This window comes from Phascolarctos cinereus, unplaced genomic scaffold (assembly GCF_003287225.1).
Source record: "Phascolarctos cinereus isolate Bilbo 61053 unplaced genomic scaffold, phaCin_HiC Scaffold_4;HRSCAF=312, whole genome shotgun sequence".
Classification (NCBI taxonomy): Eukaryota; Metazoa; Chordata; class Mammalia; order Diprotodontia; family Phascolarctidae; genus Phascolarctos; species Phascolarctos cinereus.
Genome location: NW_027555847.1, coordinates 623,196,224 through 623,213,006, shown reverse-complemented (window position 1 = coordinate 623,213,006; position 16,783 = coordinate 623,196,224). Strand labels below are relative to the sequence as shown.

The 16,783-nt window shown below is 35.6% G+C and overlaps 1 protein-coding gene across 1 annotated transcript in view; it reads right to left on the bottom strand.

Annotated features, from left to right (window-relative positions):
- Nucleotides 1–1,650: 1,650 nt before the first annotated feature.
- The window catches only part of FAM91A1 (family with sequence similarity 91 member A1), a 61,299-nt gene continuing 46,166 nt past the window's right edge, over nt 1,651–16,783 (bottom strand). The window contains exons 20-24 of the mRNA XM_020964956.2: nt 12,239–12,391; nt 10,059–10,163; nt 8,994–9,117; nt 7,986–8,055; nt 1,651–4,686 (exon numbers count right to left, since the gene is read on the bottom strand). Coding sequence (XP_020820615.1) covers nt 4,501–4,686; nt 7,986–8,055; nt 8,994–9,117; nt 10,059–10,163; nt 12,239–12,391 — 638 coding nt within the window. The 3' untranslated portion in view covers nt 1,651–4,500. The remainder of the gene's footprint in view (nt 4,687–7,985; nt 8,056–8,993; nt 9,118–10,058; nt 10,164–12,238; nt 12,392–16,783) is intronic.

The following is a 16,783-nucleotide window of genomic DNA, read 5'->3' as shown; positions in this document are numbered from 1 at the left end:
TCACTTAACCCCAATTGCCCTCACCAAAAATTAATTTAAAAAACCACTTTTTTTTTAAAGCTTGTGGTTAACTTCTCCCTGGTAGAGAGTTAATACAGCTCTGCCAACCAGTTCTTTTAGACAAGTCCACCATCAATTAGGGAGCATTGTTTTTAGTAAGCCTCTTCCCCACAGGAATGGCTATATATTTTCTAACCTTCCTTCTGTGCCTCAGCTTTAGTCCTCAACTATGGTGCTCTTTCTACTGCCTGCTATTCTGTCCTTAAGCAGCCCTCTCATTGAGGGCTGCACCAAAGTTCACAAACCTAGGCTGAAATCAGGTGGGTTCTTTAATAACTTATCTGAACATTCTCTGAACTATTCTTGTGTCTTCCCTAAGACTCAGTGCAAATGTGATCTAACATTGTAAAAACTACACTGCAGGTCTTAGCTCTCATCTCATACACACATTCTTGGCTAGGCAAATATTCTCAGGGCTCAACTTTGTCAAACAGAAAAGAAGTTGACTGATATTGTGATGAAGCTATGGATAACTTCCCTCCTTCATGCAAATAGTTAACAGACATGGTGGCTAGAGGTGGCCATTAAGGCTGGTGATCTTTGTCCCACTTTCCTCCAGGAGAACAACATACTCTGATCTCTTCATCTCTTGATCAGTTTCTCCAAAGATCAATGACAGGAGCAAAAGAAACATATTAGTTTGGTTCTTTCAGTACCTCGGATGTGGTTTATCTGGGCCTGAAAATTTGGACTCATGAAAGAAGCTAGGTGTTCTTTTTATTACTTCTTTACTTATCTCAGGTTCCAATTCTTTGATAAATATTTTTGTTCTACCTTTCCCAGTCTGAAACTAATTCTCCTTAACAAAGTAATTCTATCAACCCTTACCACCCATCTAGTTCACATCAGCAGTCTTATTTATCCCTTCTGTAATCATTCCCTTGCCCCTAACATCCCTAACAATTGTCTTCTGGATTGTCCTTAGCTTAACTCCCAGCCCTGGATCATTCAGAAATTCAGTCCTATGAACATGGGAGAGAAAGCTAGAAAACCAAATTTAGTCTGTAAGGGTGGGGGTTTTTGGATTCTAAGATGAAGAGATGAGACTTGATTCTGTGGCCAGTAGGGAATTGCTGAAAGCTTTTGCTAAAGGCTTCTGAGTGTGGGAAGAATAATACTAATTCAACAAATACTACACTGATCATTAATTGATAATTCTGGTTTAGGCAGATTAATTTTTCAATAGCTTACTAGCTAAATGTGTTATCCTATCAAAGAATTTCAAGCTCCATAAAAGTCAAAAAGTCTGACAAATTTTAAATAAATATACATTTACAGAATGAGTCCAGAAGAACAAATGATTTGAGATACTTTATAATTCAGATTTGTAGTTACGTATGCCAAAACAGAATTTATATACTTTGTATATCAGTTTGTGATAAGTGTTCCTCATAGGAATCTGTACTAGAGAAATATAACATCGTCACTCGCTTTTTATTCAGAGTAAACAGTTAAGCAGCATATGCACTTCTAAAATTTTGATTTTTTTCAAAGTGATCTTCCCAACTGTTCTAATTACTAAAATTTCACTGTACTACATAATTTCTACACTTACAGCAAACATTTAAAAGTGAAAACCATCTCACTATCTTGATCAGTAACAGTTTATTGTAAACATTTATGTTACATGTGTCAATCACCAAACTGAACACAGGGTTTATACGTTTCATTGTATACTATTAACAATGTCATACCAGAAAACCATCCATTGTTCTCAGTTACAATTTTGGTACTTTAAAATCTTTAAAATACAAACTGTGTTTGAAAGACTGAACAAGCGAGAAAAAGAGAACTGAAACTCTCAGGGAATAAACCAGCAGGAAAAATGGTAAAACTCAATTCCAAATGCTTAAGATAATTCCAGCTAAAAACACTGAGGAGGCTGGCTGCACTATCCCCCAACAAAAACAAACATAAAATTATCTGAACACATTAAATGAGGACAAGAGGACTACCACATACTTTAACGGCTCTACTTACTATAATAGCTATGTCCCATTTTTATAGGTTCTTTCCTTCTCTCTTTCTTTTAATCTTCAAAGCAGTCTTGCCTCTGTTTAAGCCACACTTAAAGACAATTATAAAAAGTAACAAAGCCAACTGGAATCATATCAAACAGCAACAAAATTGAGTTAAAAATCTTTAATGATCCTTCTCTTTGGTAGTCACCTAATAATTAGGTAACAGTCTATTTTTTAATTACCAGCTTTAAATGAAGAGATGTAACTTTACATGAGATAATGTTTCTTTTATGAGCATATATACAATTGTAATGAAATAAAGCTAAGTTTGTAAAACACAATCTGAAAACAGCAGCATTTTACATTTTTTGTTTACAACACTGAATAGGCTTGCCCCCATCCCTTTACCATATGGAAGCTCTACCAAGCTGTACTTCAAAGGATTCCTTTTTCCTTATCAATGGCAGAGACCAAAAACCAGAGTTGAACACAAGCTTTTTCAATCATTTTCCCTAAAATTCATGATCACTATCTTATTCCATCTTCCCCTCCATTTTCTTCAAAAGGAAATAAGGCAGAAAATCATTCCCATATTTTGTTTAAAAATTTATGAAAAACTGGATTTACTGCCAACAAAAACAAATATTCAATCATTTACTAGTGCACACATCACAGTAGGCCCAAAGTATTAGTATCTGCAGAATAAATAACTACCTATAGTTAGTAAAAACAAACTAGGTAAGAAAAATGTTAGAATAAAAAGCAGCACTGATCAAATTAAGTACTTGGACTTTCAGTGGAAAAACTGCAAGTTATACATTTACAGGAAGAGGAATGTACATTAACAGTTATGTGAGAAATTAGTGTGTGATTCACAGTTTAACAATCATTTTACTATTAGTATGCATTATTTTTCATTTTTTAAACATATATTTAATACACACTTGGTTCCTACTACAGCAGAAAACAAAATGTCATATTTACCATGAACATTTTCCAGCACTCACTATGCTACAGGTTCTTGGTCCAAATTTTTAAATAATATTGTGAGCACGCTGTACTGAAGGCATGGTTATGATTACAGTTTTAGAAAGATATATATTACCAGATTAAACATACAAATAATTGTTCTTTATAGAACAAGAAAAAAAAAGTATCAACAGAAATCTTTATGTTACAACCGTCCCTCAAATTTAAATGTTTTTCCATATATGCTGTTTTACCAGGATTTTTGTTAAACTGGCAAAGCAATCATCCTACAGACTAAACTAAACAACAGCACTGCACAAACTTCCTAAGGAAGGTAACTTGATAAATGTAAAAGTGAATTACTGAAGTATTCCAATTAATCGAGTTAATATTTGTCATACTAAAAGAATATAATTCAAGACAAACTTTGAAACAATACTCCATATTTCTCTTTATCTTTGTCCCTCAGGCCCATTTACAGGAAACAAGGATCCTGATTCCACAAGACGAAGGCTGTGTAGACACGGGCAACAATTAATTCAACTGAATGATTCATCATACTTTTTTTCTTCACTCAGTCAACTCTTACTGTTCCCTGATGTTAATTTGAACTAAAGCTCCCAATCTTTGGTTTGTAAACATGAAATCTGTTTCCATATAAATCAGTCTTGTGGTTATAAATGAAATGCTACTTATTAAACCGAAAATGGGCAGCAGTAGTAGCAACCAAACAAGGTCTCTTTTTATGGAAACATCTGATAATCAAGTCTATGCGAGAGATAATGAAGCTTACGTATCTAAAACCACAGTGCTTATACATAGGATGTTTTTCAAAGTTTCTCATGAGGCATCAATGAATCTTGATGTTCCAAGAGTTAAGACCTTATAAAAGCAAGGTCGAATTATTTTTAACTATACTGATTTACATACTTTCAACACTGTCCAAAACTGATATACATAATTTCTACACGACTGCTACAATTTGTAATGCCCCCATCATATCATCATACAACACTGGATATTAAAGAGTTTTTTGCATTTTTACTACTTTAAGTACCAGGAAGCCCCTTCAGTGAGTTAAATCTCTTTCCATTACCCCAAAAAAGTATAGGTAATAAAATACAAAATTAAACAGGATTCATGTTTGAGTAACTAACATATAAAATTACCATTGCAATATTTGTGGTGACAGCTTATAAATTTAACAATCATCATAAAGCCTATAAAGGGTATCCTTAGGTTTATAAAAGAAATGCAGATTGTCCCTAGATAAAAATACAGTGCTGACTGCTAAAAAGCTCTCTGTTGCAGCAGGATATGCAATAGTGAGTAAGACTCCAGACAGTGCAAATATTTTCTTCCAAACTGCAACACAACACACTTTTAATACCACTTTAGCATACATCATTATTCTGCAGCAGCAGTACACTTCTTAGTGGTTGGCACTAGAAATTAACTGTCAGAAAGAAAAAAGGCAGTAAGTGTGAACAACAAATGGTATGTGAATGAACTATTGCAAATTGACACTTGCAATAAGTACTGAGGAAGGTGATCGTCCATTCCACTCAGATAAGATGCCATCTTTAAATATTAAATTCTTCGCAGGAAGTGGAACACCCAATTCAGCACAAGGTGGCTGTGAAAACATACTTGAAAAATTGGCCTCAGTGTGTAAATCCAGGGTTGAAATTCCTTCCTAAAAAAAAATAAATCAAGAAAGAGAAAACATTAATTTATAAACAATACTATATGCAGACCATTTTAAGTAAAATATGTTGTTCCTGCTAGCTCAAAGCACTTGAACTTCATAGAATCTTAGCACTAGAAGGACCTCAGAGATTAATCAACCAATGAGCAATCATATCTTGGTGTTTGCTAGGTGCGAGGCACTCTGTGAGATACTGGGAATACAAAGACAAACAAATTAAACAATTCCTGCCCACAAGGAGCTTTCATTCTTTTGGGGAAATGACACATACAGAATAAATGCAAACCAAATCCAAGGTCGTCAGGGAGGAAGGGCCAAAAGGCTTATGGAGAATACGGTTCATGGGCATATATCTTCAAGAAGGAGGGAGGACATTCCAGGCATGACGGGCATACAGTGCAAAGATGATCTAATTCAACCCACACTGGAATGAGAACACCTTCTATAACATCTCTGACAAACGGTCAACTGTCTGGAACAACTTCTGAACTAACTTCTGCTTGACAGTTTCTAAACAAAGGAAAATTACTATCTCATCTCATAAGGCAACCCATTCCGCTTCTGGAATGCTCTGTTAAAAATTTTTTCCGTTACACTGAGCTGAAATCTCCTCACTCATTCAATCCCATCTTTCAATTCTATTTAATAAGCATAAGCTCATCTTCATAGTGATTTACAGGTTCATAATGCACTTTTCTCAAAATGACAAGGTTAAGTAAATACTGCAGAGTTTACAGATTAAGACATTAAGCATCAGGGAAGCTAAGTGTGACTGCCCAAGATCACACAGCTAAAAAGTGACAGAGCTGAGACTCAAGTTATGCCAATTTTCTAGGATCAAACAAAATAAACTTTACCCTTCCTCCACAGGGCAAATCTTCAAATAGTTGAAGACATCTGCCAAGGTGACTTTTCTAAATCAGAGGTCTGACCAAGTCACCATCCCCTGCCCCCTAGGTCAATGAGCTCCACTGGTTCCCTATCACTTCTAGCATTCTTCATAATATGCCCCCCTCCTACTTTTCCAGTCTTCTCACATACTGTTTTGAGTGTACTACACTGGTCTTATTTGTTTGCTCTTACACATGACAATGCATCCCCTCTCCCTGCTTCTGCAATTGCTATGCCTTATGCCTGCAAGGCTCTGGGTCTTAGTTTCCTGGCTTCCTCCAAGACTGAACTCAAATCTCACATTCTGCAAGATGCCTCCCAATCCCTCCAGCTGCTGGCATCTTTCTCTCTTGGATTACCTACATCTAGCAGGTATCTTGTATTTACCTAGTTATTTATATGCTGTCTCCTCCACGACAGAGGTGTCAAACTCAAGGAACCAAATTAAAATGTAATTGGGAGATGTTTAACAAAATAAATAAAAATACAACATGGATAACGTTAATTTGTGGTTTTCCAAGTCAATATGCATTTCCTTTTGAGTTTAACACCAGTGCTCTACAAGAATGTAATCTCCTTGAGGGCAAGGGCCATTTTTGCCTTTCTTTGCATTCCCAGTGCTTTGGCAGAGTGCCTTATAACCAAAGCTTCATCAATCCCTGCTGACTGACAACTGGATTGCCTGGTCTCCACTCCCTTGCCATGCTTTTTCAACTGATTCTTAAAGAGAGAATGGTTTCAAGTACCATATGCCATCCTGGACACAAGCCAGCTAATCAATGTCCTATTTAAAAGAACTGAAGATACTGTCTGACCAGAGGAAAACCATGGTTTACCAGGGCACACTGGAGCTATTCAATGCTGGAAAGGCAGCATAGCATAATGAAGGACAGAGTGCTTTCTAATGGACAGATGGGCTGGATCTAGAATCCAGAAGACTTGGATTCAAATCCTACCTAACACTGATAAGCTGTGTAACCAAACTCAAAACATTTACCTTTTCTAAGCTCAGTGTTCCCACCTATAAAATGGAAATATTTCATACTAGGTAGTATTACTAGTAATTAGCCCACTTGCCTATGAAACTGTATGTGAATAGCATCAGACCTTAAGAGCATTAAAGACGTGTCAGCTGTTGCTGCTACTATTGTAATCATTCCTGGTAAATTTCATAACTCTTAACAATCATGTGGCCCCAGAAGTCTCATTTTTCTCTATTTATCCCACCAATATGCAAGAACAATCATAAAACCTCAGATAATTCTTAGGTTTGGCCTTCAAAGAATTAGGAAGGATCTTTTCCATGAATGTCCCCTGGCCATGGAATGTAGTTTCTATTGTGGCTTAACAGAGCTATTTTCAAACTTTCTGAAATAAAATTTTTGTCAGTGGTCTCCAAAGTAGTGGCCTCCAAAGTGGGAGTTGTGGGATAACACAGAGAATGTGTGTGATCAACTAAATGGGAAGATGGTAAAATGGTACATCCCATCCTCTCCACAAAAGCCAGTCACGAGGTTTTTCTCCAATACAACTACACCTGCCCTTCATCCAATATAGTCCCATATTCCAACATTCCCCTACTCCATCCTCTCCCTATACTGTGCAACCTTCCAATCTTCACCTTTTTGAACCAGGTATCCACCCCTCAAGGTATTTATAACCTAACTCTGACCTTGTCCTCAGAAGGATAACTGCACTGATGCCACTGGGACAATCACCAGTTCTATTCCCTGGATAAGCCCCACCTCCCCCAAACCCTAAGCCAAAAAAAAAAAAAAAAGCATTTTACTGATAAGGTTACAAAATCAAAGTCTAGAGACTACACCTCTACATAACATTAGATTTCATTTATTTCACAGTATTTGTGAAGATGTACTAAAAACAAAAATATTTCATCAAAGTTAAACACAAGTCAGTAATGTAGTGCTATTAAAATGGCAAAGATTATACACCACAAAGAAATTTCACAAATAAAAATAGCTATGAAATTACAAAATGAAAGTCTCACTATATGCCAGAAAAGTATTCTTAGGCTAATATAAGTTGGGCACTTTAGGAGGTACATGAATTGCTTTTAGGCCACTGCACGGATTCCTGGTGAAAGAATTAAATAAATGCTAAAAGTATCATCTACCTTTTACCCTAGCTGGCTGGCTCCCATACCAAGAAACAGTTACACAGACAATGAGTACTTTAAGCAATAAACAACAGTCTGTAGTTATTCTCTATGGTATAAATCATTTAGTAATCTTAGATACGGACATTTTAAGCAAAAGCATTCCCCATTAAAATTACTCCTTGAACAAATTAGACTGACACAATGATAATGGCTTAAATGTCAGACTTTTTTTTAACTCTACCTGTTTGTGGTTTTGTTTTGTTTTGTTTTGTTTTACCTGGAATGAATGAACAAAATTAAGGACATGGAGAGAGAGTTTTCTACTGGAATGTAAAAGTTTTTGAAGGCTGAAAAAGAAAATAAAAAAAATTAGAACATAAATATGTTTTTTTAGAAAAGCATTAATATTGCATATTAGATTTTGTGATACAAATTGCCATTTTAATTAGCATTTACACTAGATGGTACCCTAAAACATTACCTGATAAAACTGTTGCATAACTCAATAAGTATAAAAGGGATCAAAAGTCTAGAAAGCCATATTTTATAAAAAGAGCCAATATTAAATTGATCAAAATATATAAGAAAGACAGAAAAACTGGCCTCAAAAAAAAAGTCTGGCAAAACATTTACATTCCCTACCATGAACTAATAAAAATAAAATTGAATTTGTTTTTTGTTTTTTTAAATAACAAGTATTTCGAGACACAGCCAATTAGCTACATTTGAAATATTCCCAAAAATTCAAAAAAGTAAGTCTAAAGAGCTGGCAGATTAAGCATACACCTGAATTAAATATTAACTAAGATGATAATCTATACCTTTCCTCTGTGTAACATTTTCCCTTTTAAAAACACTCACATACATTATTTTACCTTATGCAATGTTGACCAATTAGTATTGCTTCTCATCTCATAAATTTAACTTGCTGATAGTTATATTCAGTAAACATATCTTAAAAGTTAAAAATCTGATATAAAAAAGAATGCCAACCTTTTAAAAAAGTTTATTTTTCCCAAATTTAATCTTGGCCCTGTAATTCCAGTTCAACTTAGGAAAAAATGAAGTAGAGAAGATTATGTCTAAAAATAGAACAGGATATCACACCAAATCAGTATTTACTGAATACTATTATAATAAGACACCATGCTACAGAAAACTGGTAAGGAGAAGGCGGGCTAAGAGGGTGGGGATGGGAAGTGCCCCATTAGAGAAAAAGCTATCTCAGACACTGTTACATCAATCTGAGATTGAGGGAATATAAATCAGTAACACAAACCCTCACCTTTCTTTCCTACAAAGACCATGTGTAGCAATTTTCCTACAGACTTTACGATTCAATTCAGAACTAAATAGTGGAATTCCAAAGCACAGTTCAAGAGGAACCCATTCAACTTCTGTTGTAGCTACTACAAAAAAAAATACACATTATTAAAAAACCTTCAAAATCATTAAAATGAAAGCTCAAGTTAAATAAAATGGTTACCAATTTTGAAACTCTCTAGAATTTAACTTGACAAGTATTTACAAAGCATCTATTATATACAAGGCGTTGGGGACAAACAGACACAGATATCCTAACACTTGGCTTCAAGCAGCTTATATTTTATTGGGGGAAACAAAATGCCTATAGCTAAGGAAATACAACTGGGACAAGGGAGAATCAGATAAGGCTTCACATAGAAGGGAGTGCCTGAGATAAGCCTTGAAGGAAGCCAGGAATTCTACAAGACAAAGGTGAGGAGGAAGCAGCTTCCATACATTGAGGGTGCTTTTCACAAAGGAGTCAAGAGCTAGAAGACTGAGTCTAGAGAACAGCAAGTACACTGCTGCTGTCGCTAAAAAGAGAATTTATGAAGGGGAGTAATATACAATAAGGCTGACCAGGTAAGTGCAGGTCAGATTGTGGAGGGCTTTAAGACTTGAAGATTTGAGCAGAGGAGTGACATGAACTAATTTATGTCTTTGTAATATTATTTAGTAGTTATATGAAGGATAGAGTGGAGAGAGGGGACTGCAATTAGGAGGCGATTGTAAAAGTCCAGGTGAGGAGTGATGACAGCAGTGACTGTGAGAGGAGAGAAAAGGATGGATGAGAGCTGCAGAAATGCAGAAAAATGTATTAGAGAAAGAAGTCTTCAAAAAAATGCAATGAAACTGAAACAAGTATTCAGGGGTTACAATTTTATAACCTTTAATTATACAATTGTTAGGATGATATGAACAGGATTTTGAAAAGTTGTTTTTTCAAAAATCCATGATGAACACAAGAGCAATACCAACTTAATGAGGGAATTAAAAATAGTGACTTACAACATTTAACAGTCTCTCAAAATTCTAACAATTTTACCATCAACATTTTGCTTTGTTGTTGAATCTACAGTCTCCTCGATGACCATTTCAAATGATTCTGTGCTTCCATTTACATCTGATCCTGAAGCCAAATCAGGTTCACCTAATTAAAGATAATTAAAGATATTTACAAAGCATTCACATTCAGAGAGTCAACCCAAGTACTGCAAAAATCAGTCTTCATTCTTCATAAAAAAAAAACTTTAGGCAATAGGTTTTTTATACTATTTTTTCATGTCCACAAAATAACATTCAACAGGGGACACAGTAGATAGGCTAGGCTAGCACACCAAAAATTCTAGCATTAAGAAGGTGAAACGAGCTGACGGTCTAAGGCACTGTTTCTCAATCTTTGAGTATGAAGATCTCTTTTTAATGTCAAAAAAAAAAGTGTGTGGACTCCCACATGAAAACAGTCAAATCAAGTCAACAAGTATTTATTAAGCTCCTACTACTGTATCAAGCATTGTGATATGTACTACAAATAGAAAGGCAAAAGACAGTCCCTATTCTCAAAGAGCTCACAGTCTAATGGAGGAGACAACAAGCAAACAACTACGTAGAAACAAAATATACACAGGATAAATTGGAGATAATCAAAAGACAGAAGTCACAAGCATTAAGGGGATCAGGAAAGGATTCTTCTAAAAGGTGGAATTTTAGCCAGTGCTTGAAAGAAGCATAGGGAGTCAGGAGGCAGAAGACTGAGAGCATACCAGACATAGAGTCCAGCCAGTGAAAATGCTTAGAGTTGGGAGATGGCATGTCTGGTGCAAGGAGGCCACTGCCACTGGATCACAAAGTATGTGGCAGGGAGGAAGACTAAGAAAATTGAAAACATAAGAGGGGGTCAGGTTATGAAAGGCTTGGCAACAGGCTGGACATGGGATTGAGACAACACATAATAAAAAGTGGCCAAGAAGTCAGTAATGCTTTAAAATTTATATCTTGGAAATGTAATAGCATCTGCATAATTTTTTTTAAAAAAACATATACGTGTGAGACAGCTGTTATTCAGTCTGGAGCTACATACTGTTTAGTGCTAAAGATCAAAATGAATGTTTAGTGCAATATATGGATTCACAGTCCTTTGACAGTAACTGCTCTAACTGCCCAGAGGTCCTACTCAAAGTCTGGAAATGACCAGTGTAGAATTTTAGGAACTCTTGAGATGAAGGCAAACTGTAAAGCAAAAGAATGATGGAAAGCCGAGAAAGAAGAAAGGAGCCATTGTTAAGGTGAAAAACACACACACAGTGGACAAACCAGATGGAGAGTTTCCATTTGAAATCTCTTCTCATGTATAGTTTTCCATATGGTTGTTTATACAGTCAACAAAAGAGCAACTTAAATTTACAAAGATTAAGTTTTCCCAAACAACTGGTAACTGCATTTTAAAATCTCAAGAAATTTTTTTTAAAAATAGGACTACTTTATAAGGAAGTAAAGTAAAAACTATTCTTTACTCTTATCAATATAATTCTTTTAACAAACAATTTCGATTGCCAAGAGGAAGCAGCAGACTTAGTTCAGGAACACAGTATCACTTATCAATTTTCTTAGGCTTTTTGTTCTCTTTACATCAGTCTGCTGGTGGGACACCTGACAATATTTCACTGCAAGTCTTTCTAGAAGTGACAGGTACTAACTCAAGGCTAGGGACACACAGAGACTGTCATGTGCTCAATTCTTTCTCTGTGAAGGCTCCTGGCACAAAAGCAAAAGGTAGAACCCAGAATATTAGAGGCACCAAAAGCTAGGAACCAAACTCAAGTATAAGGTGCACTTGCTCTGTTTTTGACTCTTTTTAATCTTTTGCTGCTGTGAAAATAATTATTAACATACAAATAGAGTATGATCAAGGAATACAAATCTATGTTTAGGAAACTGAAATAATTCTTGTTTTCTTTTGAAATGACAGCAACACAACTGCATTCAAGGACTAGAACTTAATAATGTCAACTTTCACCCTATCTTTAATGCTTAGTTAGCAGTACAGCCTCAAGCAATGTAGCCTTACTGGAGGTTAAAGAAAAATATTCAAAAAGTACTTTCTTATCCTCTAATAAAAGAATTTCAGTCTCACAGGAAACATTCTCAAGTCCCTTACTGCTTTTTGAAGGTACTAAACGAAAAATCAGCTATTCCAACTCAAAAATAAATCAACAAATAGTTGACCTTTTTCATCAGACGCATCACTGAGTTTTCTACTGGCAGCATGACGGCTGGAAGCATTCAACATGGTGACATAGCCACAGAGGTGCTCTAAATCCACTTTCTCCCGTAACATCTGCAGTGCTTTATGAACACCCAAATTGGCTCGAGTCAACTCTAAGAATAGAAAGTAATATAAGAATAACTAACATTTATAAAACAATAAGGTTTACAAAAAACTTTGCAGACTTTATCACAAGTATCCATATCCCAGACTGCAGAGTACTTTCCTCTTACTCAAGTTATTATTAGCAATGTCACCTTTTGGGGGGAGAGAGAGAGAGATACACATACATACATATATAAAAATAAAATACATCAGCCAGATTAAACACAACAATCTCACAACTTAGCTGTTGCTATTCCAAAGGATACATGCACTCTCTTAGTGGAGCAAGCACTTGACCTCCAAGAGAAGCAGCAACCATTTGCACCAAGTTTATTCACTTTCTCATAAGGGCCAAGTGCTTACCTATGCTAATTTCAGTCGAGAGGGACAGCTTTTAGTACATTCTTATTGGGATCTTCTTTGAAGTTCTAAATCTGCTAGACTTCTTTACTGGGTGAACATACTCCCAGAAGAAGAGGAACAGGAATCAGGACTAGGGATTTTAGAGTTTCATAGTTATAGAGTCCAAAGTACTCATTTTACAAGTAAGAACACAGAAACCAAGAGATCAAAAGTGACTTTGTCCAATGTCACACAGAAGAATTGAAACTAGAACCAAATGTCCTGATTCTTATTACCATACTTCTTCAACTGTGTTCTATGCTACTAATCACTGAAATTTTTTGGAATCCTGACTCTGTCATCCAACAAATATATTACCAATCCTCCTTCCCATCTTGGTATCATGTCTAAATTTGGCAAACACACCTTGAAAACAGCTCTGATGTCACAACCCACAAGAGGCTTTTCCTGATCTCCACTTGCACTGCACTCCCATCTTAGTGCTCCTGAAATTTAGTGCTCTTTTTACTTATCTCTGTGCAAGGTTGCATCCCCACAGCAAAACTGAAGCTTCTTGAAGGCAAGGGCTCTTTCATTTTTGTCTTAGTACTCCCAGCACCCAGACCAGAGCCTTGTACATAGAAGGCACTTAATAATGTTTTTTGAATGTTTTTGATGTTTTCATACAATTCACTGTTAAAAATGTTGTATAGTTTAGGTCCTCCTACAATGGTCTCTTTGGTGACTTAAATGAAAAGGTGTGTCAAGGTGAGGATTAGGAGAAAGAGATGTGAAAATAGGGTTTATGAGAAACAAATGATGTCAAACATTTAGAGAATATTTAGAAACCTCACACCTCTAAAATATGAACATTTTCTTAAAAAAGAGTTGTCAGGCACTAGATAAGGCAAGCACCAAAAGAATGAAATGGATCACCAACCCTTAACAGGTAAGTAAAGATTTATTACTGAGCCAGGAATCTCTCCTGAATCACCACTCTGTGCACAGTCAGGTGATCTGCTCACCAGAGAGAAGATCAGCATGTTTAGTCAACAAGAGGAAAGAATACTAATGAGAAAAGGGTATGGCACACAATTAAGAAAATTTACTGAAGCAAGCTACTAAAAATCAAAAATAAAGAATGGAGATTGAAATAATATCAATAACTGTAATAACTTCATCCAGAAGGTAAACTAATGTAAATTATTACAACAAGGAGACCAAAAGAGCCCTGAAAATACCATGGTCAGCAAATATTGACTTAACTGCCAGAAAGAGATGGGTACCCCAATGGTGACACAGAACATAACTCATTTGTAAATATTAAGAAGAAGAATGGATGATTATGAGCAATATCTTCTTATAATGCAGAGAAAAGCAGAGGAGGGTAAAACCAGTCTAAAGAAACCTTGGAAAATATCTAAGTCAGCAAAGTCATCATGAGAGCACTGAAGGATAAAAAAGGAAAGGACTACAAATGGAAGAAAAATGGAAAAGATCTACAAAAGCAATTACCAAAAAATTGTTTTTTCTACCAGGGATAATAGAACTACCACACTTGCACCTGCACCTCACAACCCTGACATGTTTACAGAAGGAGTAAGAATGGCACTAATGAGAATAAAGGTTAAAAGCAGTTGACTGAATGAAGTTTATATAAAGAACAGCACTGGAAGAAATACAATTGTGAGGGCATCCAGGGATTCATTTACAAGGCATCTAAACAAGAGGAGGATACCAAGGGTGTTTAAAAAAAAATCTCAGACCCTTGATTATTTAAAAAAAAAAAGGCTCCAGGGAAAACAATTACCAACCTTTATGCCTCTTCTCCCATCTATACAAAATCTTTCCAAGGACAATCTATTCACAAATTGAATGTGTTACGAAAGACCAAGAAGGCTACTGCAAAGGATATTCAACAATGGACCTCATCTTTTACCATCTCAGAACTATAAGGTCCCACTGCGTGTTTGTTGCTTGTTGATTACAAAAAAGTATGTGATGCACAACAAAACGGGCCCTTACACGTCCTTTTGCAAGGCTCTCCCATCCACCAATCAAAATAAGTCAAGATTCTTTGTAAGATAAAACAACAGAAATAACCCTGTTCAATCACCCTCTAATAAACAAGAAGAAGAAGTATACTCGCCCAAAAATATTCACCACTGTACTGGAGAAGATCTAGTGCTGAGTCTACATTGAAGAGGGATCTCCTGTGTATGCTCCAGTTTGTGGATAGAACTGTGTTCACTGCATTAAGCCCTAAGACTGGAGAACCTCCTAGAAGACATCTGTATTTACTCAAAGTAATCTGTTCTGGAAAAAACAAATGGATGAAGAATGTCTATTGATCAAATTTTAACATGTGTCTGAATAGATACCCTAAAACACGTCAGAGAGAGAAATAGAGAATATCTGGGACAGAAAAAATAGATGGAGAATAAGCAGGATCCAAAGTTAAATGAGGAGAGCATGGTGAGTTTCTTTCAGGAAACTTCCTGATACTTTTACTGACCATCCATAACAGCAAAGACTCATCTTTTCAATACACACATTTTACTCAACGTGTTACTGCATGGCAGCGAAACATAAAACACCACTTCCTCTAAAAAACTAATGAAGCCCACCACAGAAAAGGCAGTGCAAAGATATATGAGCAGGCTGCATCATATAATCAACAAGAAGCTCTAAAGAATAACAAAAATAAACCATGTCATCAAAGAACTGTAAGACAGAAAGAAAAGGCAGGCTGGTCACCTGGCGAGAACAAAAGATGACAAACAAAGAGCCAGAGTGCTCCACTGAAACCCTCCTGATGTCAAGAGAAAGCAAAGTCACCTAGGACAGACAAGTATGGATGGGCTTCAATCAAATCACATAAATACAGGTACTCCAGAATCAAAGAGATCACAAATCCATTTGAGTATTTAAGTATTACTAATAAACCAAGGGAACTCAGGCAGAATAAATAAATGATTAGATAATTATATAAGTAAAATCATTTTAGAAAACCTCAGAAGTATAACTAGGTCTCTACTTAACAGATTTTAATGGCTGTTAATGAAATTAGCATAAATTCCATAAACATGGACATAAACTATATATCTAGGGTCCCTTCCAATTCTGTGATTCTGGTACTTGAGGCACGAGATTACTTCCAGTTCAAGAGACAAAGGAGACCTTCATGTAACAAAGGTCTGCACTCAAATGAATATATCCATTACATAACAGAAACTTGACAAATTCTAAACTTCAGGAGAGGGAGGTTTAGAGCTAGAAAGGGCAGTAGGGATGATTTATTATTTATTCCTCTACCACATCATCACCCTCATTTTATAGACCAAAAAATAAAGGTCCAGCAAAAGTTAGGCAAGTCACTCTTGGGTTCAGTATCAGCAAAAATTACAAATCTGAGACACCTACTGCTATCTGTGCCCTATTCCCGTATCTATGGAAGCTGTGAAGATTTTTCTGTGAAAGATTTTTTTTAAATGCATTACCAGACATTTAGGGTATATTTGTTAAAGGCCCAATTTCAAAAAATTATGTATTAGAAATAAGTGTGACTATCTCCAAGTTTCTACATGTCTATTTACATGTAGGCAAAAAAATATCCATACATTCAAATTAATTTCTTCCATTTCATATATATTCATGAGGGCTGGGGTTATGGGACAGGGCAAAGAGAAGTAGAGATAAACTTCTAATGTAGAAAAGTATGAAATCACAATTAATTACTACCTTTAAAATAATTCATGATATAGATATGATTTCTATATGACATAAGTGGAAAATGGCAAATCTTAAACATAGAGCAAAAAAGAACAACAGGGAATTCTACTACACTATTCTAAATTCTACCATTTTCTAAAAGGGAATACTGTGATGTCAAATATGTACAAATAAACCAATTATTCCAAGCTTCCAAATTTGGTTAATAAGAAAAGATTATTTTCTAACTAAAAGTTAGTAATTACTGCAGCAGGGTAATATAAATGTAGTAATGTAAAGTAGTAATGTTTAAAAGGTGATTTAGCTGAATTCTAGTTTATATATAA